The sequence below is a fragment of the Ictidomys tridecemlineatus genome, chromosome 15 (assembly GCF_052094955.1).
Source record: "Ictidomys tridecemlineatus isolate mIctTri1 chromosome 15, mIctTri1.hap1, whole genome shotgun sequence".
In the NCBI taxonomy this organism is placed as follows: domain Eukaryota; kingdom Metazoa; phylum Chordata; class Mammalia; order Rodentia; family Sciuridae; genus Ictidomys; species Ictidomys tridecemlineatus.
The window spans coordinates 27,045,199-27,072,789 of NC_135491.1; the positions used below are offsets into that span (position 1 = coordinate 27,045,199).

At 35.4% G+C, this 27,591-nt stretch overlaps 2 protein-coding genes across 7 annotated transcripts in view; one reads left to right on the forward strand and one right to left on the reverse strand.

Moving 5' to 3' along the window:
• The window catches only part of Itfg1 (integrin alpha FG-GAP repeat containing 1), a 260,497-nt gene extending 247,708 nt beyond the window's left edge, over window positions 1-12,789 (reverse strand). The window contains exons 1-5 of one of the 3 annotated variants that reach the window (XR_013430849.1): window positions 12,391-12,788; window positions 10,617-10,689; window positions 7,537-7,682; window positions 6,321-6,378; window positions 5,028-5,102 (exon numbers count right to left, since the gene is read on the reverse strand). Coding sequence is in view for 2 of the 3 variants with exons in the window: in XM_005318147.5 (XP_005318204.1) it covers window positions 5,028-5,102; window positions 6,321-6,378; window positions 7,537-7,682; window positions 10,617-10,689; window positions 12,391-12,598 (560 nt within the window). In the remaining variant the exon portion in view is untranslated. Of the gene's footprint in view, window positions 1-5,027; window positions 5,103-6,320; window positions 6,379-7,536; window positions 7,683-10,616; window positions 10,690-12,390 lie in introns of all 3 variants that reach the window. The other 2 variants (XM_005318147.5, XM_021721173.3) reach the window with 2 other exon arrangements.
• The window catches only part of Phkb (phosphorylase kinase regulatory subunit beta), a 221,059-nt gene continuing 206,156 nt past the window's right edge, over window positions 12,689-27,591 (forward strand). For 2 of the 4 annotated variants that reach the window (XM_005318148.5, XM_005318149.4), the window contains exon 1: window positions 12,689-12,985. In XM_005318148.5, coding sequence (XP_005318205.2) covers window positions 12,910-12,985 — 76 coding nt within the window. In that variant the 5' untranslated portion in view covers window positions 12,689-12,909. Of the gene's footprint in view, window positions 12,986-15,249; window positions 15,362-21,320; window positions 21,460-27,591 lie in introns of all 4 variants that reach the window. The other 2 variants (XM_021721160.3, XM_078032254.1) reach the window with 2 other exon arrangements.

Here is a 27,591-nt window from a genome sequence, read left to right on the forward strand (position 1 = left end):
AAATTTCAATTCTGGAAAATTGAATACAAAAACATATTAAAAAGAGTGCACCACAGTCAAGTGAGGTTCATCCCAGGGATGAACATACAAAAATCAATAAATGTAATTCATCACATCAATAGACTTAAAGATAAGAATCATATTATCATTTCACTAGGTGCAGAAAAAGCATTCAGCAAAATATAGCACTCCTTCATGTACAAAACACTAGAAAAAGTCGGGATAATAGGAACATAACTCAACGTTCTAAAAGCTATCCATGCTAAGCCCAAGGCCAACATTTTTCTAAATGGAGAAAAATTGAAAGCATTCCCTCTAACTACTAGAACCAGACAGGAATGCCCTCTTTCACCATTTCTATTTAACACAGTACTTGAAACTCTAGCTAGAGTAATTAGACAAATGAATGAAATTAAAGGGATATGGATAAGAAAAGAAGAACTTGAACTACCACTATTTGCAGAAGACATAATTCTATACTTAGAGGATCCAAAAAATTCCAACAGAAAATGTCTACTACTAATAAATAAATTTAGCAAAGCAGCCACACATAAAATCAACACCCATTAATCTAAGGCATTTCTTTAAATCAGTGACAAATCCTCTGAAACTAGGAAAGCTACCCCATTTACAACAGCTTCAAAAAAAAAAAATTAAATACGTGGGAATCAACTTAATGAAAGAGGTGAAAGACCTCTACAATGAAAACTACAGAACACTAAGGAAAGAAATTAAAGAAGATGGAAAGATCTCCTTTGTTCTTGGATAGGCAGAATTAATATTGTCAAAATGACCATACTACCAAAAGCACTATATAGATATAATGCATTTTGACCCCCTGCCTAATGGAGGAAAAAATAATTCCAAATCTTCTTCATGTTAGATTAGGCCCCAACTTCCTTAGTAAGACTCCTATAGTGCAAGAAATAAAATCAAGAATCAATAAATGGGATAGATTGAAACTGAAAAGCTTCTTCTCAGCAAAAGAAACAATTAGTGAGGTGAAGAGAGAGCCTATAGAATGGGACCAAGTTTTTACCACAAGCACATCAGATATAGCACTAATCTCTAGGATATATAAAGAACTCAGAAAAATTAACACCCCAAAAATAAATAACCCAATTCACAAATGGGCTAACAAACTGAACAGACATTTCTCAGAAGATGATATACAACAATCAACAAATGTATGAAAAAATGTTCAGTGTCTCTAACAATTAAAGAAATGCAAATCAAAACTACTCTAAAATTTTATCTCACTCCAGGCAGAAAGGCAGCTATTAAAGAATACAAACAACGATAAGTGTTGGCAAGGACTGGGGGAAAAGGCACACTCATACATTGCTGGTAGGACTGCAAATTGGTGCAACCAATCTGGAAAGCAGTATGGAGATTCCTTGGAAAGCTGGGAATGGAACTATCACTTGACCTAGCTATCCCACTCCTCGGTCTATACCAAAAGGACTTAAAAACAGCTTACTTCAGTGATGCAGCCACATCAATGTTCATAGCAACACAATTCATAATATCTTTACCCTATGTAGAGGTATGAAGATAGAAATGGTGTGATTCTACTTTGTGTACAAGCAGAGACATGAAAAATTGTGCTCTACATAGGTACTACAAATTGAAATGCAATCTAGTCCTGTACAACAAATTAGAATAAATAAATTAAAAAACCTATGACATACCTTTAAAGTAATCACAGCATATAAAATTAAAAGTCATCTGCTAAAGTTTTCCATTATTTCTTAATAATTTTTTTAAAATTACATATGGACACAATACATTTAATTTATATATTTTCATGTGAGGCTGAGGATTGAAACCAGTGCCCCTCTAGAGGGCAAGTGCTCTACCACTGACCTATAACCCCAGCCTTGTTGTTTGATTTTGAAATAAAAATATTTGGGTGACAGTGGGGAAATAAATGAATTTATCACAAATAGCAAAGTTTAGGAAAAGAGAAAAGTTAGCAAATGGATGTCATATTTTCACGGAAATACTGACAAATATCTGATTTCTGAAATTCTAATAAGTTGCTTTTACCAACAATGTTAAAAAATATAAGTGGTATGTAGGTTGAGAAGTGTAGAGGTTGCCAGGGATAATCATAAAAAACCATGAATCATCCCCAAGTTACCTTTTTGGTTATGATTCTGAGTACTAATGTGGACTATAAAATTAAAACATTTCTTAAGGATTACCATTTGGTTTTATTTTGTGCCATAATTCCCAAAGTAATTTTCAGTTTTTTTCTAAATAATAGATGTTAATGGCTCAATATCACATTATTGTTTGAAGATGAATAATATGTGACAGAACATTATATTTTCCTTTAATAAAAATCATAGGTACAGGTGTTTGCATTTTAATATTAAAAACAATATTCTGAATGCTTCTGCAACATCTGTTTTAAATACCCTTTTACTTAAAATTCTAATTAATGATAACCTCTCATCACTGCAGAAGCTGCTCTAACATTTAATAGAAAGGTGTTATACCTAAGTAATGTGGCACATTACTACATGATTTCAAGTGAATTTGAGGTGCAAAGAAAAGCTTTGCCTTTGATTATCTAACATACCATACTAAGGTAGCTTCACCACCCTTCCTATTCCTGCCAGAGAACCCCACTGTACCCATTACCTTTAGATCCTTTTACTTATTACCACTGCCTTCTTAGTCTGACTGTATTGACGTTTATTCCAGCTAAAGTGTTTCCAAAGTTTTATTTGTGGGTAGTCTCCTATTTCCGAGCATGTACTGGGTCAGGTTATAGGCATGTGCATGTGTTCCAGCCTAATCTTATGGGGGTACTCTGCTTAAAGAGCTTTATAGAGTTACCATAAAGCTAAATTGCTGGCCAAATTTAACTAATTAAATTTAACAAATTTAACTTCGGTTTGACATAGTATTTAAGTTGCATAAAGCATAGTATTTAAGTTGAAAAAGGTAAATTAGGTTACTTAATAAATCAGGCAGGTCTACACTTCTTGATCAATAACATTGGGTTAACAACCAAGGTCTTCTGAGTTTTTAGAGTGTCAATGCTGATGGCTTTTTTTTTTACTTATATAACTATACATATATGTCTACTGTTTGTAAAACTGATACTGTTATGGTTTGGACATTAAATGTTCTCTGAAGATTTGTTGAAGAGCCTGAGGTGCTATTAGGGGAGTGGTTGTAGCCTTTAGGAGGTTGGGCCTTCTAGAGGAAGGTTGGCACAGAGTGTTCTTAAAGGAGATATTTGAGCCTTGGTGTGTCTGTCTGTCTCTCACTCTGCAACTTGGTGGCTATAAGGTGAACAGATCTTCTCTGCCACATATTCCTCACCTTAACACAGACCCAGAAACCATGATGCCAACTGACAACTGAATGAAACCTCTGAAGCTGTGAGCCACAATACCGTTCCCCCCCTTTTGTAAATATTTATTTTTTAGTTGTAGTTGGACACAATACCTTTATTTATTTTTATGTGGTGCTGAGGATTGAACCTAGGGCCTCAAGTGCTAAACAAGCACTCTCCTACTGAGCCACAACCCCAGCCCCCAAATTTTCCCCTTTTATGTTTTGTCATAGTAATAGAAAGCTAAAAAATGACCTAAATGTCATTTTCTTATTTTAGAAATTGCCTTTACAAGGACATATTCCGCTTTTGCTAGTATGTTGTCAACCTAACAATGCTACAGACAGAATTTATTTATTTATTTTTTTGGTGCAGGGGATTCAACCAGTATATCCTGGTCTGTGCATGTTAAGCACTTGTTCTATCACTTAACTAAATATATAGCCCCGAGACACAGTCTTTTCTTTGAGCTCATATAATTCATTCTTTAAATTAGTATCAAGACAAAACTTACATTGAAATTTGTCTCTCAGAGTAAGTTTAGTAACTATTATTTAATATGTACCTGAAGTTTAAATGAGAGCTATTATAATAGAATATTATTCCAGTATATAGAACTGGAATAAAATGTATAAAAAGTGCAAGTGAACTTGCTTTTAAACAATAACTTTTAAAAGCTATGCATTTTGAATCAGTATTAGATAAAATATAAAATTCAGAACAAATAAGCTACAACACTATCACATGATATTCTAAATCATAATGATAGTAGAATTTTACTTTTTGAGTTATTAAAACAGTTGTTTCACAAGTTTTAATTTCTAAGGTTCAAACTATAACACATTAAGGATATTCCAATGATGTCTGATTAAAATGGTGATTACCATGAAATGAACCTGGCCAGAAAACCATCACATTTTCAATCACATGTGTCCATTTGAAGAAAGCAAAGACAAGCAGCTTCCTTTACTGTCCCAACCTGCTATGATCAGAATGGAAGGACCTGTGTCTTCACCTCTTTTCACCTGTACTCAGTACCTCCTAGACATGGCCACACAGGCAAATTAAGATCTGTTTCCAATTCATTTTTAAAGCAGGACTTAGTTTGTCAAATATTTTGCCAAGTATGTGGGAGAAAGTTTCTCATTCAAGATCCATAATAATTCTTTCAAAATTTACTATGATCAGCCTTGAAACACTATATTCTTTTTTTAAACCTTCAGAAAAAGTGAAAAGAAATTTGACATTTTCCCCTCAGTATACCTTAAACTTTGATAATTTTCACATCTACGTGCCTGTGAATCACATTTCATGACTAAGGTAAACTCCAATTAAGACTATAGCTGTCCATCCTATTTAAATCAAAGTGTCCTATTTCTAAAAACACCTAATGAACCAATACTTAAATGAGGATCTATAAAGTTTGCATCTCTAATTCTCAAGGGGATAGAAGAACTAAGCAAGTTCTATACAGAAAGCAGTTACATAAGTCTAAATTCTTTGAAAAAGCCAATATGTTGACCAAATGGTCTTTAAATTTTTTTTTTGAAAACAAGGATTTCCAATCAGCTGTTTTTTCCCAATTGTTAAAGCAATTAGTTCATAGAGATATGTAATTTCTGCAGCAGCAACAACTCACACAATTAATTTTATGGCTTTAATCATATTTACTCACCCTCCTAATAGTATCTGTGGTTGGCTGGATTCATTTGTGATACCAAATATATCAGGAATTAGATCACCATTGAAGCTGTTAAAAAAAATAATAAAAAACATTAAATAGCTATTTTATTAAAAAAGAAGAAAAAACAAAACTCTGGGAGGTCTGGTAGACATCACAATGTTCACCAGTGTCTACTTATAGTCAATAAAATGTTGGCAGAAGTAACACATATCACTTCCAAGCCAGTGTTTAGTCACTGTTGCTTGCTACAACCCTTACTAAGCATGTTACAATAATGTAAAAACATGTATTTTGGATGGTTTAGCTACAAAGGTAGTGGGGTCTCTGACAGCCTACCTTACTGAGCAATGTCACAGCAGAGCCTACTGCTGACCTACAGTGGACCCATTATAGAGTGAAAAAAAAAAAAAAAAAGTTTGTTGTGAGATTTTGGGATTGCTGTAACTTCTACATAATCTAACCTATTCCTGAGGGATAAGGAGATGGTTTCGATTCCTAGAAAGTTATTTCTGAGCCATGACCCAACTTGTTTATTTAGATGCTATAAGTCCTCACATGCTCACATGATAACAATGCTCACATGATATAAAATTCCATACTAGTTGTTGACTCTTGTAACAGCAATGAAAAAAACACAAGCATGAAAGAAATCAAGGTGAACACCCTTAAGATTAACCCATGGATTTATCAGTCATGCTTCACATGGTCACTGACCTACTGATAGGGTTCTAACAACTATAAGAAAGTTCTTAATGGAAGAAGATGGCCATTTGTAGCTGTAGCTCCAAGAATGATTGCTACTGTATTATCAAAACACCCTGTCAGAAATTTGGAATAAATTAACCTAGTACGTGAGACTATTTTAAGGACAAATATAACACAAAGGAAGAGCTGCAAAAAGGGCAAAATTTCTCTTTAATGTAAGAATCTTTCTATATTTCTAGAGGAAACCCTATATTCTTCATATCTGTCAATTGGGCATAAACAATTTTAATCAAAAACTACTCTCTTAGTTCTTTGAATAATGACATAACTACTAACATCGGTCCATTATGGATACATATGAAGCTATAAAAGCACAGATCTTCCTTTTTTCAAAATAATAAACTTCATTTTTCTCTCCTTCATAATAGCAAACCACTAGCATACAATCAATAATATAGCCCTCTATTAGCTTTAAGAAACTAATTTAATGTCAATACTACTTAGCAAAGTAGCTTCTGTCATAAAAGATTATATTTGTAAATTTAAAACCATTCCCAGGGAAGCAGAGTATATACTTACTCCATAATTAGTGGCTGATCTTGAAAAGTCCTATTGAGTATGGTCATATTGTTAGGATCTATAAAGAGAGAATACACATAAATTAGTGGGCATTTATATATTATTTTTGATTTACAGTTAGGGAAAATATTGTTTTATTCTTTGCAAGATTTGTTTCCAATTCATTCCAACTATTATCATTAATGAGACACTGTAAATCTAATTTCAGGATAAAATATTGACAGAGTTCATCCTATAGTGAAAACCAGCATGATGAGTTTTGTTTAAGATTCCTTCTAACTATCTGCCAATTCTCCTTTGTATACAATTTAGCATTAAAGTAGTTGATAATGAACAAGGTATTGGTGCACAGAAGCCAATATATGCAACACTATCTAACTCTGCTTTATCTAGGCTCACTGACAAGCAATGCTTTGCACACAGTACTCCTTTAAATACTTCATAGTAACGAATGGATGTTTATAAAGCATTGATTGAGATTATTGTCTATAGTTCCAAATGTGACAAAACACAACTGCATTTGCCTTCCTTGAAATCTGGCTCCATGAACAAAGTTTCTATCATTATTTCCTTTTCAGATAAGACTTGAAGGTTCATGGGTGGATATGGTTAGACAACTCTGAATCTCTACTTCAACTTTTTTGTGCTTTCCTGAACTGGGGAGTAACAACCCAAAATAGTACTTCCTAGATATCCTTGCATCTAAGACACTGAATTAAGTTAAGCCTTGTCAATCATTTACACTGTGAGTTCTATCTCTGTATCTGCTCACTAATTTGAAAGTTTTAAGAGGTCATGTGTAGCATCCACTTTGCTGACAAGAATCATGGAAAGCACTGCATCACTGTGACAGCTATTTTGCAACTGGCCATTTCTGATTATAGCTTTCTTAATGGCATTGAGAACTGTTCCTGAGTATTTAACCCAGAGTTTGTTCTTTAGCTATCTCAACAATCTCACAAGACATTAAAACCTTTTGATAAATCTTGCTTCCTTAAACTAATAAGAATGGACTTTGAAATTGACCCCAGGTTGCTTCTGAGTTGAAAAAGAATAATTAGAACTTCTAAAAATTTTTTACAATTATTAACACTCAAGAACAGCATTTTGAACTAATTTCAGAACAATATGTTTGCTATATTTTCCTAAGACTATCAGGCATATTTTCCCACATCTTTCCAATCATAAATATTAAAAATTCTTAAAACACATTCACCTAATGTTTGATTTTGTCCCCAGAAGATAACAGCTCCTAATTCATTGTTGGCATGATTTTGGGGAAAATATGTTAGAAGGACATCCATTTGTGAATCACCATCATAATCCCCAGGAACTACACTTGTTATCAATGCACTGTGATTCCTAAAAGAAATAAACATTTTAAAATATTAGAGAAGTTACAACAGTAAAGGACATCTTTATATTTCTACCATAAAATATTTTCAATGCCAAACTGAAAATATCACAGAACTGATTAATCTTATTCTTTTCTTTATTATCACTCCTTCTGTATGTAGACTACTTTGTTCTATAAGAATTGAGAATGAACGCAGAGCAGTCCTACAAAACAATAGATCTGAAACATACCAAGAGAAAACCTATCTATCTCTGTACCTGCCAATATTAAACATTGGCTAATACAGTCATTTTAGTTAGTCCTTTTGTCAAAAATACTAAGATATTTGGATAGTGTTTGTAATAAGTGGAGGAGCATAACAGCTAAAGCAACAAAGAATATCAGTGTGACCTATCAATTAAGATATTTGTAAGACATTTAACTTGGATTTTAATGTACATTCAAAACTTAAGGATTTTATTTTTCATTTTTATATTTTTTTTAGTTGTTGATGGACTCAATACCTTTATTTTGTTTGTTTCTATTTCTATGTGGTACGATCAAACCCAGCACTTCATGCATGCTAGGCAAGCACTCTACACTGAGCTGCAACCCTGGCCCCTTTTGAAAGCTAGTCTGAATTCACAAGGGAAAACAAATTTTTATGAAATCTGATAATTCGCTATCCAAACATATATATCTAATTTTATATTTTTAATAAAATAATTCTAAAACTATTTATATTAACCTTGAACACTTAACATCCTGGAGTCTTCTCATAATGTTGTCTGAATGATAAACCAAAAAATAGGGCTTAAATTTATATTTAATTCTACTTAGAGCAAATAGCAACACAACAAACTTCCAATTAGATGATGTATAATTATTGCCCTTCTCCCTCTCAGTCACCAAGGTAAGAATCAATAGGTGTATTTCTAGAAAGTTTCAGATGTTAAGGATTTAAGTAATAGCAGAAGGTAAGGTTTTGGCCTTAAGTTAAAAACAGGGAGTTAATAGAAAGTTCACAAACAAAACAAAACAAAACAAAACAAAACCAGTCTGATCATTGCAGCTACCTCCACCCCTGGCATGCCAGCCAAAGAGGAAAATATATAAAGGACAAGATAGAGTACAGAAGTCCCATCATGCAAAGAATTTTCAATTAGCTCTTTAATGACTTAATCAAAGATGAATAATAGACTATGAATATTAAAGAAAGAAAAAATAAATAGCAATGTGAAAGAACTTGAAGAAAACAGAGCTAATGAAGGGAACCAAAGAAAACTTCAAAATTACAGTTGAAGCCAGAAAAGAAAAGTACAATCATAAAAACAAACAAACAAACAAAAACCCATCACGCTAAGGTGCTAAGGGATAAAAACAGAAAGAGAAGAAAGAAAACTTTGGAAATAAAAAAATAAGACAACTAACATATGGAAGTCTTAGATGATAAAGTACAGAACCCCTCTCAGAAAACAAAACAAATAAAAACCAAGATGACCAAAGTAAAAACAAACAAAAAGATAAAGGAACGGGGATGAATTGAGCAAATCAATAACCAACTGGTAAGAATTTCTTAATGAACAACAGGGGCCCAGCTATGCCTAACAGAGCAAATGAAAAACAATCTGTATCTAAAAACATCACCAAGAAATTAGAGCAAAGGGATAAAGAAGAGACTCTATAGCTTCCAAAATATACAAGTGACATTTGAAGGATTAAGATAAACAATAGGACTAGATTTTAAAAGAACCCATGAAGCTAAGATTCTCCTCATGGAACTGAGTTTAAACTATGCTATTTATGATAGCTCCTACTCTGCTCTGATTCCAGCTTCCTAGACTATGACTCTCCAAAGTGTACCATCCTATTCTATCAGGCAAATTTTTTTTTTTAAACTCTTCTTCATAACATGTTGTCTTTGCTACCATCTCTTTCTCTTTCTTAAAAGATTCTTACTATTTTTTAATTGTTTTATGTTGTAGACACACATTTTATTTCTTTATGTGGTGCTGAGAATCAAATCCAGTGCCGCACACATGCTAGGCAAGCAAGCACTCTATCACTGAACCACAACCCCAGCCCACAATGTTTTTTATTGGAAGAAAGCATTAGGGAGAGCATTATAACTATTCATGTTGATGATATTTATTTCTACATATTCATATATGTACACAATATAACAATATAATTTTTTTTAAAGGCAGTGTCCCTAAACTTGAACATCCTCACCTAAATTTACTCATATTATAGTCAAGCTAGAATTCAGTGACTCTCTGGAGGTGCTACTTTGGTCTGCAATGAGCCATTTCTTTCCCCTTAAATACACAATTCCTCATTTCCTATAATTTCAAAATTGTGTTGGCTCACTATCATTTGTGGTGGGGGACACTGTTTCATACAATGCCAACCATGAAAAAGAAAAATAAGATTAGATACTTTTTCAAAATTCAGATAATTTCATTTCAAAAGACTGAATTGAATTCCTTCAGAATCTACCTTAATAACTAATCAACTATTAGTCAATTAAAAAGTTAAGACAGAAGTCACTGATCTGCAAATTACACTCCCTGTTTCCCATGCAAAACAATGTTAACCTGAAGAGCCTCATATAATTAATCTACTCCCACAGGCATGCTCTGGATGAGGAACAATATCTAATACATCCAAGAAAGCCTGTTAGATGGCAAAGGAATGAAAAATGTTCACATAGGTACAGATCTCAGTCCACTCAACTTTATTTGTTTTTATTTTATTTATTTTTTAAAGAGGAAATTATTTTAAACTTTAGTACTTTCATTATCTTTCTTGACAAATTACTTACTACTCATACCTTTTAACTAGTAGTTTTGTGTCACATTACAGGTAAGAGTGAGTTCATAAACAACCCAACCAGGTAATCCATATCAATAATTTTGCTAATGACTAATGTTTAAAAAAATGTATAATTTTGTACTTACTTGAAGGATATCTTTACTTTGGGTTTAAAATAGGGTGCATTCTGGTCTGCCAAAAAGACGATTAAATCATTTTCTAAAAGAAGAAAATATATGATGTTAGAAAAATGTTTCCTGGTAAAATATTCATCCAATGGTTATAAACTTTCTGGGCACTGTTGTCAACAAGAAAACTTACTCTATTCCAGTTCATGTACACTTTCAAAGATAGCCCTATTAATCTAATGGGATGGGAACTTAACAGTATATCATAAGTTTAATATTCAAAGAAGCAGAGGAAGGATAACCATAAAAATACATAGTTGGATCAAGACAAAACAAAATCAGTGGATTCTGCCAAGAGTCAGATGGGCTGACATTAAAAAAAAAAAAATACAAAGAACATCCCTTAAAACTGTACTATTGTGTAACAGTGAGACTCTGAATTTAATTCACAGCAAAAACAAAACCACAAAAAACCCTATATTATATCATACTATATATCAATCCCTGTGCTCCCCACGTCCATTATGTTGTTCTTTTAAAAGGTCATTTAGCTCATCACAGAACTTTAACTCTTGTTGTAGATATTTTACAACATGGACATAATAAAACATTTAAGCAGCAAAAACTGAATCCTCCAAGACCCTTCTGCTCTGGCTCCTATAAAATCATCTCCAAGGTTGATGCATTCTTGGAATTCAATTAGCATTCAATGAGATAGACTTTTTAAACCATTTAAGAAAGAACAGGCCAACTACCATCTACCAAGATTGGATTAAGTAGTTACATGTTTGACAGCATAAACACTTCTTGCAAAATGGGGAGTAATTAAAGACAGGAAAAATATCCAGAGCCCACAAGAGGTCAGGATCCTGTCAGTCAGGCTCTGCACTAGCTCCTCACTTTCTTTATGGCCTTGACCTTTATGCAATACCTGCTTTTGTTGGTACTCAAGAATGTTAAGATCTCTTCTAATGCCCACTGTCAGCATCAAGATTTTTTTTGGGGAAAAAAAGGTCTTTGTGATGGGTAAAGCAAATAACTTCCAAGAACCACAAAGTTAGCCCCCCCCCCCAAAAAAAAGCACAGATTTGGAAAATTAGGGTGGTGAAGGTAATGAGAAAGAGTCAGTTGTGCACTAACGACTAGGCAGTTCATGAGGTAGACGAGTTTGTAGTTTGTGAAGACTTTCTCAATAAAGCTCTGGGTTTATTAGTGGTCCTTGCACAACGTTTGTGAAAGGGATGGAGTGTTTGGGGCCTGAAGAGGTTACAGTAGCTTCAGAGAAAACTGAAACCCTGACTTAGGGGGAGGGATTAGTTAAATGGGGAGGCAAAGATAAGTCCTCTATGAGAAGAAACTGTCAAGTTGCATCTTCTGTTCATCAAAGGGGAAACCTGAAGTAAAGCCAAAGCAAATAAAGAGGCCTTAGGAACAGACGGAGAGGCCAGCTACAAAGACTCTTGGAAATCAGGAAGGACTCTGAGTGGCAGGTGATTCCACGGGGACGAGTGGGGTGCGTGGGTGAAGGCCGCGGGCTTCTCAGGAAAAATAGGGGTGTTGCCAGGGCTTTGAGGGGCAGGTCAAAACGTGAAGTGACCGGGACAGAACCCGGGGTTGGAAAAATGGAGAAAAAGGACAAGCTGTCAAGGATGCTGGAGATAAAGGGAGGGCCACAGAGCTAGGAGAGAAGGACTGGGTAAAGCAAGAGGACCCGCTACGGGTACAGGGGATGTGGAGAACACCGGGAGGGCACACGGACAGCGGACAGAGGGAGGGCCCGGCAAGCACTGACTTTCCCGCAGCACGAAGAGGTCCGTCTGCTTGTCGGAGTTGAGGTCCCCGAAGGCCGCCAGGGTGCCCCAGGCCTCAGCCCCAAAGAGTTCGGCCGTGACGTTGTGCAGCGCTCGTGCCGGGACCGGCCCGACTCCCAGCAGAGCGAGCCCCGCAAGGAGCGGCGCTAGCAGCGCCCAGGAGCTCGGCAGCCGGCCCGCCGCCGCCATGGCAGCCCCTTGGCCCCCGCCCGCCGGCCCAGCGCCTCGCTTGACGGCAGCCGCAAAGCACCGCGCGGCCGACCAGGACAGAAAGCACGCAGCCTTGAGGCGCTTTCGAGCCGCAGTCGACTCTCCACGCCTTCTCGCGACAAGGGCTGCCCCTCTGACGATAGGGAAACGTGGAGCTGGGGTGAAGCTCGCCTTCGCGCTCACTTCCGGCCGGCGCGCCTCTCGACAGTGTCGCGCGGGGGGGCGGGGCCGGGCGGGTAGTGCACACAGGCGTCCCCCAGGGCTTTTGCCAATTCAGTGGCCGCAGCGCGATGGCCGGGGCCGCAGGGCTCATGGCTGATGTGAGCTGGAAAGTCTTGGAGCGAAGAGCCCGGGCCAAGCGCTCAGGTTTGGCGGGCTGGGGCGCCGCTCCCTACCCCCGCACAGTGGGTGGTGCCTCCCCTTAAGCACCTTGGGCGGCAGGGAGGTGGGGGTCCTGGGATTGAACCTGTTGGATGTGTATTTCTCCTTAGAAAGTCGGCGGCGGCCGTGCCTTTGCTCCAGATGTGCACCCCGCCCCCAGCAAAAAAAGAAAAAAAAAAACAAAAAACAGGTGGCGGCCCTCCCGTCTAGTTTTGTTTCTCTCCGGATCTATTCCGTATTTCCCCTCAGAAAGTAGCGGCTACACGACTTCTCTTGGAGTCTTGCCCCTAGAAATCAGGCGGCGACACATAACTGGGAAAGGAACTGTGGCTTCCCTATGTGTATTCTATCCAAAAAAGTCAAAGAGCTTCAGTTTTAGATTTTGACCCTAAAAAGGTGGCGACTGCTCGTTGCCTTATTTCATACTTCCCTTTTATATTCCCATTAATTTTAAGCTGTAGCCAGATATCTATGTGACAGATATTGATGGACTCGGTGGCTGGGGCCACAAAGTAAGTCATATTGAGCATACTTAGGGCCCAGAATGAAGTGAGCCCCTTCCCTGGACAAGTGGCCTTTAGGACCTGTACTTTCCTTTCATGGTTTTGGGAACCCGAGGCTGTAGAGGTCAGAGGATGCCAACAGTGCATGTGTCCTGAACTGACTTGTTCAAATTGCAAAGTCAGGACTTTAAATTAGCACTTGTGGCTGATAGCTTCTCCAAGATCTGAGAATGAAACTTACCAAATTTCTCACTGACTAAATGTAATATTTTTTTAAATGTCTTATTCTTTTTTTTTTTTTTTAACGTTGCTGGGGATTGAACTCCGAGCCTTTTTGCACATGAGGCAAGCACTCTACCAACTGAGCTATATCCCCAGCCCTAGATATAGTCTTGATCAGAAAGTGCACCCTTAAAGCTGGAGAGTTGATGGATGGAGAGTCTTCCACTAAGGAAACTATGTATCATTATTGAGGGATGGAAAAGATATTGTCCAGGAAAATTAAATCTGCATTTGCATTAATATTAAGCAGGGTTTTCTTGTTGTTTTTTTTTGTTTGTTTGTTTGTTTTGTTTTTGAACTTTGCTCATTTAATGAAGTTCTTAGTTATCTGTTGTGTACCCTGACTTTTTTTTCCTTTAAAACACATAGAAAGTGTTTTATTTCATCAACCATCTTTGTTGCCAATTAAATTGTTTTTAAATGTTAATTTGTACATTTATTTACTTAAGGTTATAAGAAAACTCACAAGGTATGAGAGAATTTTTAGAAAAGGAGTCGTCAGTACATTTTAGAGTTAATACAATAATTTGAAGTAGTCTATAAAGTATTTTTGTTTCATGTTTCTTTAAGTGTTTTTTTTTTTTAATGTCAGGTGGAAATACTGAGTTGGCTATTAACTATGTGATTATCTGGGCTATAAGAAGTGTTAACGAATTGGTTATGTCTGGACAAAGAATAATCAGTGTTTTCTCACAGGGAATCGAGCATTGCCCCCAGCATTTATTTTTTCAGTATTTTTCTTTTCTTTTAATAAGCACATGGAGTTTATTTTCTTTAGTCTTTACTTTATTTTCTCTTAAATACATGTTATAACAATAAGCTTTGAAAACCTTATTTTTCTTTTAAATGAGAAAAACATTTGTTTTATGTAACTTGTTGAATGCAGTTGCTTAAATCCAGTTTCATGTAGAAAGTAGTTAAGTATATAGTATTAATTTTGGATGTTCCTACACGTTTACTTGGTTGAGTTAAAAGAGAAAACAGTTGAAGCTAGTCCTCCAAATTAGCTGTTTTAAGTTTTATATTCTTTTAACTGTATGAAGTATAGATGATAAAACTTCTCAGTGAATCACTTACTTCTTGGGTTGTTAAAAACAACTTTGATTGTGACTTTTAGAAAAATATATAAATAGTTTTATTTGAAAGTTGAACTAACCTGCTTCTGGTATAGACTGCTCTGCAGAATTCTAAGCATTGTTACATAGTAGCATAATTATTTTACTGCACAATTAAGCATGCTACTCTTATGTGTAATAAATGAATATTATTTTTCCTGCCTCATCTTTATAAGTAAATGTAATTTATCAAACAAAGGAAATAAAATTTTCAAGTCATAAAAGCGAAAATAAAATTATATAATGATCCTCAATTATTGCCTTTTGTTGTGCACTGCATCATGTTAATAACTGCTCACACTGCTTTCAATTAATCTAATGCTGATTGCTTCTAACCTTCACTAAACAGTTTTAAAATTGCTGTAATGTAGCCTGCGACACTTATTATTAGAGTCAACAATTTGAAATGGCCAACTCACCTGGTGCAGTCGTCTCTTCTCCACCAGCTTTCTTAAGGTCTGGTAAGTGTGTAGACCCTGAAAGGGTCACTTGGTAATTTTAAATACCTTTATTTTTAAAGGTTGTTGTCACACTATATCATTTTGGTTTTATTTCCTCTTTGGTGGGCCCAGACCTAAGCACCATTTCAGCTAGGCTTAGGCTCATGTTAGCATTGTGTTTTAAATGAGGCCTGTTGTGGTTTTGTGGTCTAGGGCTTGAGAAGGGCTGAGTAGAAGCCCTGCCCTGACACTTGGCAAGCTCTTTGTCTAAGGACAGTTCCTTGGTGCCTGAGAACCTAAATAGTCAAATGGGTACATAGTATAGCTTCTTAAATGACTTTTTGTCTTCTTACATAATGAAAGCAACTTTCATAAATCAGAAATTTTGGATCAACATCCCACATGTGTCTACTCATTATCAACTCCCTATGAAGTAGGTATTTTTATTTCATAGGTCTTATCACAGATAGGAAGTGATTTGTCCTAAGACTATTGTTTCAGAATTATGCTCTGCACTCCATCCCATGGTTTCTTGGTGTAAGGGCTAGAGGAGTTGTTGGTACAGTGGCTTCTTAGAGTATTGTGATGAGAGCTGATTGAAAGCTGCAGAATCAGCTTCCCAGATGAGTGCATATGATTTTGAAAACAATTTTAAGGTAACTTATGGCCCCAGGAGTGAATACATTTGGATTCTGATTAGGAACCTAGTCCTTTGGATGCTGGCAGTCTTACTTTACTTTTCTTTTTAAGTACCAGGTTGTTTTCCATCTTGGCTTTCCCTCTAATAGTTAGGTTTTCGGCATTAGCAAAGTCAGGGGGACACAGAATGCTGAAGATATGCTTTTGTACAGCAATAGTTCTTATAATCAAGAATTATTCTTTGACATTACCTAGAGTGTTTGAAGGCAGTAGAGAAGAAGCTTTTCCAGTACCATCTTATGAAATTTAAATTGAATGCACTAAGAAACAAAATAGAAAATAGCAAACTTCAGTGTTATAATCCATGTTAAAGAATCATTAATATAGTAAGACTATAAATACTTAAAAATTTTATCTGTTAATAATTATATAAAGTGTTCAGATATATCATTTATTTACTTATTTAGAAATACTGCATTTATATTGGGAATGATTTGCTTTCCCTTATTGTACCTTGGACATTATAATTATAGGAGATTGTTTTATTGCATGTTTTCATCTAATAAGCTTTTTTTATAATTTTTTGTTAGTTGTAGGTGGACACAATAATGTAGCTGATTATTTCATGTATTTTAACCTTCCTTATTCTTTCTGGATATGTTTCTACTCTTTTTTCTTTTGGAGGTACTGGGGATTGAGCCACATCCCCAGCCCTGTTTTGTATTTTATTAGAGACAGGGTCTCACTGAGTTGCTTAGCACCTCACTTTTGCTGAGGCTGGCTTTGAACTCTCAATCCTGCTGTCTCAGCCTCTCGAGCCACTGGGATTACAGGCGTGTGCCACGGTGCCTGCCTGTTTCTACTTTTTATGGAATTTAGTGTGAATTCTGCATTTTTATTTCTATGTGTGCATATAAGAGTTATGCTCTGACTGCTAATGCATTAGTATGTATAGTGGTTGAATGTAATTTGTTTTGACTGCTTAAAATGAAAGAGAGATCTTGATATCCAGGGTTTTCTCTAAAGAAGCTTGGGGAAAAAATAAAGAACATTTGAAAAAAATGTACAAGACAATGAATTCATAAAGAAATGCAAAAGCCAAAAGAAATTAAATAATTATTAAATAAATTAATAATTATTTAATTATTTAATTTTTATTTAATTAAAAATTAAATAAATATTAGGGAAAGAATATGGTATCCAATACCCCAGATTGCTTCCATTTCTTCAGTGGCTACTATAGTATTCAGTATATTACTTTAACTGAATTGGTCAGCCGTAACAATCATTTTGGCTTTGCTACAGGTGATTATAATAGTGATGATACCATAGTCTGAAGAGAAATGAAACAGCTTGTTATTTTTTCTTTAGTAATTTATGAGAAAATAAGCTAATAAATTATTCCTTTGTGAAATGAATCATCACCTTTTCTATATCTTGCTGAGTGTATCAGCATCCAATAAGCGGGTTTCAATGTGACTTGAAAACAGGTTTCAGACTTCTGGAATCTGGTGAATTAGAGCCCTCTAATGAAGTCCTAATGAAAGAGTATATGGTTTCTGGCTCTGCTGTTTACTACCTGTTTGATCTTGAGCAAGTTACTTTAATCTTTGGAGACTCAGTTCACTTTATTATTTTCTAAAAAACAAACAAACAAAAAAACGGGATAATAAAACCCACCTTGAGAGATTATTGTGAGGATTAAAGAAGATATTAAATTCAAAGCATTTTGATATTTAGTAGCTGCTCATACATTTTATTTTTTTTCTTTCCTAAAACTATGTCTTTTACAATATTGCTTTTTTTAAATTTTAAGAGTAAGGTCTTACACATAGACATGGTTACTTATCTCTTTCTCATTTTGAGATTTACTCTTAAATTAGCCATTTGATTAAGAAAACCTGTCTTGCTAAATTGTAATTTGCTTGAATCAGGTTACCCAGAATTGACAGAGCTGTGTTATTTAATGGATCATTCCATCTTAGAAATTCTGAGTCCATGTCATTTTTGTCAATCCACTATGACTCTAAAAACATTGTTTCTGACAATTTCTATAGAAATTCCTGTTAGATAGCAAGTAGAGCAGTTGTTATTTTATTGTTATTTTATATATAGTCAGAAGATTTTTGTCTTATGTGGAGTATGTAATGAGCTCCCTTCATGTAGGGTGGAATTTTCAGAAGTACTTATAAATTTTATTCTACTGGGAGCTCTGATTTCTTCTTACTAGGTCTTGCCCTGTAATCTTATAAGATTTAGGAAATGGAAACCGTATGATATCGCTTAACTCCCTTGGCATGAATCTCATTGACCTTAAAGCTTACTCTTTCTGTGTCATTATGCTCAGCAAAGATGATACTTCAGATTTCATAAGTGAAACGGTTACATGAAGAGCACAACAGCCTGTCTCACTGTTTTAGATTGTTACCTACTCACATTGTATATTCTAAAAGCTATTTTCCTCTTGCTGTTTTTTTTTTTTTTCCTTCAGTCTTCTGTGAAATCAGAGAAAGAGAAGAAATCTCCAGAATTCCTGATTCAGATCCAGGTGCCTACTGAGCATTTCTAAGTGGGCATATGCTGAGTATCTCAAATATAACCTGGCCAAAACAGGACCATTTTCCCAACCACATTTCTTATTAAATGTTTTCTGTCTTGTTAAACTAAACCATTATTTTTCCAGCTGCTCAAGACAAATATGTAAGAATTAGTTCTCTCTTTTCTCCACCTAATTTGTTCAGTTCACCAGGAAATCTTTTCAACTTCATCTCTAAAATGTGTACCAAATCTTTCCATTTTCTCCAACCTTTATAGTCCAGGCCTCTCTCATGTCTGGTCTATACTATAAAAATATCTTGTTTTCCTATATCTGTATTCTTGACTCATTAAAGTCTATGCTTAAACCAAGGAGTAAGAAGGCTCTTAAAAAATTTAAGTCACATCATGTCATTTTCTTTTTAAAATCTTATCTTCTTAGCATAAAATCCATAATCCCTTCCCTTAGATGGCAGAGCCCCAAGTGACCTAACTCTTTCCCTAATTCTTTCCACTTCAACTGATTCTCATCCTTAATTTACAGTCTCATTTTCCTTTTAGCTCATTGTAGTAGCTATTTTCTCTGTCTGGTGAGTTTTCTCTTCTGGAATTTGGGTAACTTATTCCTTCTTTTTGTCTTTTAGGTTCTCAGAAGGATGTTTCCTTTCCAATCTATGTCCAGACGTTCCTCTGCAGTATACTTCTTGCTATTTTGATTTTTTTCTTTCTTAAATTTTATGTCCACTAGAATATAAACTGTAAGAGAGCAGAGCTGTCATCATTTTTGTTCACTGCTGTATCCCTAAAGGACAGAAGAGTACTTGAAACATAATTAATGTTCATTAAATCAGAAGTTCTTATTATCATGCCTGAGTTCCTACTGCCCTTTTTGAAAGACACTGGGCTCAAGTATCAGTACTGATATATACAAAAAAGTGTAAAGTGGCTGTTGCACCTAATTTTCCTCATTATACACTGTAAATAAACACATAGTTCTTTTGTGAAGATGAAATAATGTCTATGAAGTATTTGCTGGTAGTGCTACTGGTACTAAAAATGGCAATAATGATTGTTGTGTTGATAATAGCTGTGACAACCACTTAAGCAGCTAATATTTATGGAGTACTTAATATATGACAAACAGTATTTTAAGTGTTTTACACTTAAATCTCACAACAATTCTGTGCTGTAGGTAATACTGCTGTCTGCTTTTGAAAAAAAAAAATCAACACATGGAGGAGTAATGTAGCTCCTTTAACATGAGTAGTAGAGCTAGGATACAAACTCTGAAAGAGACTCTGCTTCTAACCACTCCTGCCTTTTCTCTCTTCATCTTTGATCATGCCCAGTACTTCATAAAAAATGGCAGTGATTACTACTTGCTCTTGGTAATGTTCACTGTTTTATCATTCATTTCAGATTAGCTAGGATTATTAGACCTCTCAGATCTCATAGAAATTTTGCACTATAGGTTCTCCTCAATTTACAATGGTGTTATATCCTCATAAACTCATTGTAAATTGAAAATGTTGTACATCTTATCTCTTTCTTTGTAAATTGTTGTTATGAACTATAGTCACCCTACTATGCTATAGAACATTAGAACTTATTTCTCCTATCTAACTGTATTTTGGAACTAATTATCCTATCTCCATCTAGTCTTCTACCATCTACTCTTTGTAGCATCTAGTGACCACTATTTTTTTCTGTTTCTATGAAATCATCTTTTTTAAGCTTCTACATAATAACATGCACTATCTCTCTGTGCCTCGCTTATTTTACTTAACATAATGCCCTCCAGATCCATCCATATTACTACAGTTGACAGGATTTCATTCTATTTTATGGCTGCAGGAGGGTGGCTAACTGTCTTCTGAGGTAATAGCAGGTGATGTTACTCAGGGTAGATTGCCACGCTGCTTTCTGGGACCAAGCATAGGTGACCAAGTGTAGACACAAGGCTGTTTCATATTAGGGTGGATGGGACTACCTGGCATCCTCATTGTGGTTACTAGTGGGTTGATGCCTCCACTGTGTTGGTTTGCAAGACCAGGAGGGCTTTGACAGCTGAGTGGTTTGGAATAGCTGCCCTGCTGCTTTACCTGATCTTGGGATGGGCCTGCTTTAAAAATTAAGTTGTACCACAGGAACCTAAGTGAGGGAGGGGACAACATGGTCTGTTTTTTTTTTTTTTTCCCCTGGGGCAATGTTGTGGTGTGTGTTCCCTGGCAATTCCCCAGACTGCCTACTGTGATGGCAGTAGGCTTCTCCAACAGCAAATACTTCAGGATTTCCCTGACATTAGTAAGGATTACTGGGGACCTCCTGCTTATCTTTCCCCACAGTGAAATTCCCTTTTGGTTCCCTCTCACCTGGAGAGATGAGATGTATTTAGTTTTGTTTGTAAGGCCAGTGCAAGTCTCCCTGCTCCTTGAAGTCTCCAGGATATCCCTATGGAACTCTGGCACTCCACCTTAAACCCTCTAGGGGAATAGTAGTTGTTCAATTTTTTTGGTCATTTGTAGTTCATTTGTTGTTCATTTGATCATTTGTTGTGGAGAGAAGTATACTGTAGTACCTCTAGTCAACCATCTTGCTCCATCAAAGACTGGTATTTTTGTTTACATGCAGTTTCTTTTTGCCCTGGATTCCTTCAGTTGTTTCCTGCCTATAGTCATTACCTCCCACTGGACCACCTCTCTAGTTAACACAACCTACAAGTTGCTGCCTGTTTCTTTCTAAAATGAAGAACTGACCCTGTTATTTCCTTGATTAACACCACTCATCAACTTCCTGTTTCTTGCAGGATTGGGTTGGGAACTTTAAAGAAGGTCTCTCTGCAAATGACATTTCAGCTGAAGGAGGAAATGATTGAAGGGAGAAGAAGAGATGAGTGTTCTAGGATAGGATGTTGAAGCTAAACAACTGTTGTGGGCAAAGAATGGGTAAGAGAGCAGGGATTGTAAAGAGCAGGGCCTTGGGAATCTTGAAGATATTTAGGTTTTATTATAAGTGGAGTTGAATGATCTGATTAATATTTATGAAAATTATCTGGCTACTATGTAAAAAATGGACTGGAAGGTGGTGAGAAAACAGGGAGCAGACTTATGACAGAAACCATTTCTTAAATATGTTTATGTTGAACATGTAACGCAGTGCACAGTGCTGGCATATGGCGATACTCTGTCCATTCTTGGTAATGAAGGGCATAATGAAGATGCAGATGTTGACAGTGATTCAGAAAATGTGACATTGGTTATGCACAGGACCCTATTTCCCATTTATAACATAACTTTTAGAATGCAGCCCATTTAACATAGGAAGGTTTTCTGTAAAATTTTAGTTAACTATTTTTCTATAATTGTAGTAATCCTTGTCCATACGTTTTTAAAAAAAATTATTGGTGTACTTTAATTACACAAAAAAATAGGATTCCTTGTGATATATTTGTATCAGTACACAACATAATTTGGTCTTTGCCCACATTACTTCCTTTACCCTCACCTCCCCTTTCTAGTCTCCTTCCTCTACTTGAATGGCATCCCTTCTATTTTTTTTTTTAACTGACTGTCAAGCATTATTCTTTTTTTTTTTTCAAAATGTTTTTTAGTTGTTGCTGGACCTTTATTTATTTATATGTGGTGCTGAGAAACTAACCCAGTCTCTCACACATGCTAGGCAACCACTCTACCACTCTACTACTGAGCAATAAGCCTAGCCCTGTTTCTTCTATTTTTATGAGAGACCTTTTTCTTTCACTTTTTTTCCCCTCTAGCTTTGACATATGAGAGAAAACATACAACCCTTGACTTTCTGAGACTGGCTGATTTCATCTATAGATGGTCCAGCGACAACTAAAAAACATTTTAGAAAAAAAAAAGAATAATGTTTGACAGTCACTTAAACAAAAAATAGAAGAGATGCCATTCAAGTAGAGGAAAGAGATTAGAGAGAGAGGTTAGGTGAGGGTAAAGATAAGTAATGGTGAATGAAATTGATTCCATATTTGGCTTCTGTGAATTCTGCTGCTACATGGGTATGCATGTATTTCTATAAAATGCTAATGTTAGTTCCTCTGGATAAGTACTGAGGAGTGATAGAGGTGGCTCATATAGTGGTTTCAAACCTAGTTGATAAACGTCCATACTGATTTACATAGTGGTTGAAGTAACTTACAGTCCCTCCAAGAGTATATAAGAATTTCTTTTTTCTTGCATACTTACCAGCATTTATTATTATTTGTACTGATGATTCAACATGGAGTGAGATGAAATCTTAATGTAGTTTCAGTTTGCATTTCCCAGATTACTAAAGATGTTGGACATTTTGTCATGTATTTTTTTGTTGGCTATTTATATATCTTCTCTGAAGAATTGCCTATTTCTTTCTTTTTTATTTGCCCATTTATGAATTCAATTCTTTGGACTTTTTTTGGGTGTTTTTTGAATGTTTTATTAATTTTGATTATTGATCCTCTCTTGGAACAGTAGCTGGCAACAATTTTATCCCCTTCTATAGACTCTCTTTTCATACACTTAATTGTTTCCTTTTTTATACAGAAGCTTTCTAACTTAGTGCCATCCCATTCTTCATAGAGAATCAGTTGCCTGAAGATAAAATACAGGGATTTATTTCTGGTACCTCTATTGTATTCTTTTGGTCTGTGTATCTCTTTTATGTCAACATCATGTTGTTTTGGTCACAGTGGCTTTGTAGTATATCTTGAAATCTCATATTGTGACATCTTCAGCTTTACTCTTTTTACTCATTATTATTTTGGCTTTTGGGAGTCTTTTGTTTCCATGTGAATTTTAGGATTTTTTTTCTAGTTCTGTGAGGGAGGTCATTGTTATTTTGATGGAGAATGCATTGAATCTGAGGATTTTTTTGGGTAGCATGACCATTTTAGTGATATTAATTCTGTCAATCCATGAACATGGGCGATCTTTCCATCTTTTTAGTATCTTTTTCAATTTCTCCAGCATTTTATAATTTTCATTTTAGAGATTTTTTTATACTCTTTAGTTTTATTTCTAGATATTTTATTTTTTGAGTGGCTATTATAAATTAGAGTGTTTATTTCTTTGCAGGGTGTCATTATTAGTATATAGAAAAGCTACTGATTTTCATATGCTGATTTTGTATGCTGCCACTTTACAGAGTCAAAGAGTCTTCTGATTAAATTTTTTAGGTTTCTCCATGTGTAGAATAATATATGCAAACAGATAATTTTACTTCCTCCTCCTCCTGTTGTTGTTGTTGTTTTTGCCATGCAAGTGATTTGACCTCATGCATGCCAGGCAAGCACTGTACCACTGAGCCACATCCCCAGACCAACTTTCTCCTTTTCCATTTATATGCCTGTAGTTCTTTCTCTTGCCTAATTGTTCTGGCTAAAATTTCTATTACTACATTATGAGAATAGTGAGAATGTATACCCTTGTTTTGTTTTATTCCTGATCTTAGAGGAAATGTTTTTGGTTTTTCCTCATTCAATATGGTATGGGCTATGGGTTTGTAATATATACTTTTATTATGTTGAGGCATGATCCTTCAAGGCCTAATTTATTCAGAGCTTTTATTATGAAGAGTTGTTGAATTTTATCAAAGGGTTTGTATTTGTTTATTGAGATGATCACATGACTTTTATCCATGGTTCTATTATGTGCTATATTGCATTTATTATTTGTGTATGTGGAACCAGCCATCTTCACATTCCTGGAATGAAGTCAACTTGATCATGTTGTATTATCTTTATAATGTGCCATTTAATTCAATTTGCAAGTATTTTCTTTAGGATTTTTATATATAAAATTTTAAAAGTTTTAAAAGTGTTTCACTTTGTTGTCAGGAACCTTATGCCATTTATATGGCTCTCCTTTCTGGCCATTTTTAAAATCAATTGTTTGGCCTGGAGATATGACAAAGAAGTTACCAAAGAAGCATGAGGCTCTGGAGTCAATTCGCAGCACACCCCTCCAATTTCCCCCTCACACACACAAAAGTAAAAATAAAATAGAAAGAAGGAAAGAAAGAAGAGGGAGGAAGTGAGGGGGAAAGGAAAGAAAAGAGATCCAAGTTTTAATGACTCATAACTGAAGTTTGCAAGTATTTAGGCCCTAATCATGGAGATGAACATTCATACTATTATTTGGATTATAGATCAATTCTTATTGGTAAAGATGTGAATGGGAACTGGGAAAGACAGGCACAGATTCTGGGGTTGAACAGTTGAGATTTGAAAGTCCTTTATCATGTATATTTTAGCTTTCTGGTATGTTTTGAAAACATTCCTATCACGTGCTTTATTTATATATTTACTGCTGAGCCACAACTCCAGAGCCTGGTTAACATGAACCTTTAAGTTTGTTGTAAATAAATGATGATTGGTACACATTATTTAATCATTAATATGTCAAGAAAGTTGGCTTCTCATGGCCTCATTTGGGAGACTTGTTTTTTCTACAGAGTTTTGAGCTTACAGGGCAACTTATATATATAATTTACATCCAAAATTTTAATGTCATCTGATTAGGATGATCTTATTTCATCTTTTAAAATTTTTTCTCTGTCTTGTATATGTTCCCTTTATGAATTTTCATCTGTGCAAATAAATGACATTTATGTAGTTCTGACTCTTCGAAAATGAAGGGCAAGAAACTAAGCCTCTAAATTTACTGTGACCTTTGATTTAAATTTTTTTTTGTTTTGTTTATTTATTTTGAGGTAATGGGATTGAGCCCTGGGCCTGGCAAGTGCTCTACCTCAGTCCTGTTTGTTTATATTTTGAGATAGGGTCTTGAAAGTTGCCCAAGGTTGCCCTTGAGTTTGTAACTCAATGCCCCAGGTTCCTGAGTAACTGGAGTTATAGGCATGTATCACCATACCCAGTGTAAGTGTTGCACTGTTAAGTATTTACTGATGTATTTTGAAGATGAAAATTTTAACATATTTCAAGTAATATTCTGTCTCTACTAGTCTCTGTGTGTTTGCCTTTCTCGTGTATTCTTATTACATTTTCATTTTCTCCCAATAGTTAATCAGATCTTTGCTGTCTAATAGATCTTGCTATCTTAATGTAGGTGACCTTATTATTTCCTTCTTTCTTGAGCAAAAATAATATATTTTAAACATGTTGAACAGCAGAGCATTCTATGGCCAAATGATTCCCAAACCTACCACTGTTAGACTCGGACTAGTTTGGTGCTAAGGATTTGATTAAGTGGCCTCATGTGGAAATATGTAGTGAGAAACTTTTGCCACATGTAGGAAATAGAGCCTTGCTCCACTGGCTGGCCTTTTTCTGAACTCAGCAAACTTTCATGTTTTCAAATAACATTTAAAAACGTATCATTTTTTTAAAATGTTATTTAAAAATCTTGTCCAAACATAATTGTATTTGATATTGTTGCAAGTACTGTTAGAGACCATTAATCATTTTCTATTATGTTTTTCCTGCTTTGTTGGGAATTTTTTCCATTCAAATGAAAGAAAATTGAAATTAAATTAAAAACCTTTAAAAATACTGCTTATATATGTATGTTAATTTAACTTTCACTTGTGTTAAACAGTTTTTGAGTGGTCTGCTGATAACAAGGAAGCTTCCATGCTAAATATTTTCAATATAGTCATTTTAAAAAAGATCTTTTTAAAAAAATTATATATTTGTAGGGTAATTATCTTTGCTTTGTAAAATATTTTTATATGAGTTTTTATCTGTTTATATCAGTTCAGAGATCCTCTTGTTTGGTTATGTTATCTTGTTTTCATGGAAATGCACAATGAAGACAAATTAATTTGTTATACCCACTTAATTCCAGTTCTCACTAGACTTGTAGCTTTGATGATAATCATCTGCTCAGTGACCAAAAGGATAAAAAAAGTCCTATCCAGATGTAAACTTAATTATTTTAATTTGAAGGAATAAAAAACTGAGAATTAGAATTTATCAGTGGACTTTTCCTACTATTTTACTGTAGGATATTGACATTTGTACCTAAATCTAGACTAAATTTAAGCCTTTCATTTTTATGCTATATTTAAAATGTTTCTTGACTATTTCTTCCTTTGGCATTCCTGCAATTATTGTCTTAAATCAGTGCCAAAAATGATTATATTGACCAAAATTGCAATCTTGTGCCTAGGGCTCAAAACCTTTCTGAGAATCCTTTACTAGTGCAGACTTAATCTTTCTAAAATTTGTATTATATAGCATCCCATTGGCTCTCCATTACCTAAAGGATAAAATGCACACCTAAAATCTTGTTGAGAGCCACAGTTAAGTCGGAATCACTGGCATTTTGCCAGAGGGAATGGTTTAAAGGTGACACTGCTCCTGGAATAGGGCGGCTCCAGGATTGGGGCAGATTCTGCTGGGAATAGGGTGGCTCTGGGATTAGGGCGGATGCTGCTGCCTTGGGCACCTGCTATTTTGGAGTTCTGATTGAGTTCTTGCGGGTTCCCAGAGAATTGGCCCGTGGAGCCAGGTAGAGGGAGTGTGTTCCCGGGAAGTGTGTGTAGAGTGCCGGTGAGAGTTTGGGAATAAAGAGTTGCTGTTTGAACCTACAAGGCTTTGTGGCGGCTCAGTTATTTGTGCCCAGCCAGACTGCGTCAAAATCTGCTATTCCACATCTCCCATTGTTAGACTTCTGGATCTCTTTCCATCTTCCTTTCCTACTTAGATTCTCTGCTGCAGCATCATTAATCTATCTGTAGCTCCCAGATCATTCTTTCTGAGTTCTGTGTCTTTATCATGAGATTCTGTCTGTAGTAAGTAGCCTTTCTCTGTAAATTCAGTTATTCCATTCCAGTGATCTCTTGTCTTCACATATTTTTTGACAACTTCCTTCTCTGCATCTTAGGTTTCAATTAATTGCTCTACCAGTTCCCATGGCACTTCATACATGCTTCTTTTACCTCTGATGTCACTGCATTGCTATTGGCTAACTGTATATTTGTCTCCTTTAGTAGGCCATGAAATCCTTCACGTCAGGGTCTAGATCTGTTGCAATTTTGTGTTAATGGTGCTTGTTATAAGGCTTAGTGTAAGGGACTCAAAGATAGATAAGCATAAAAGT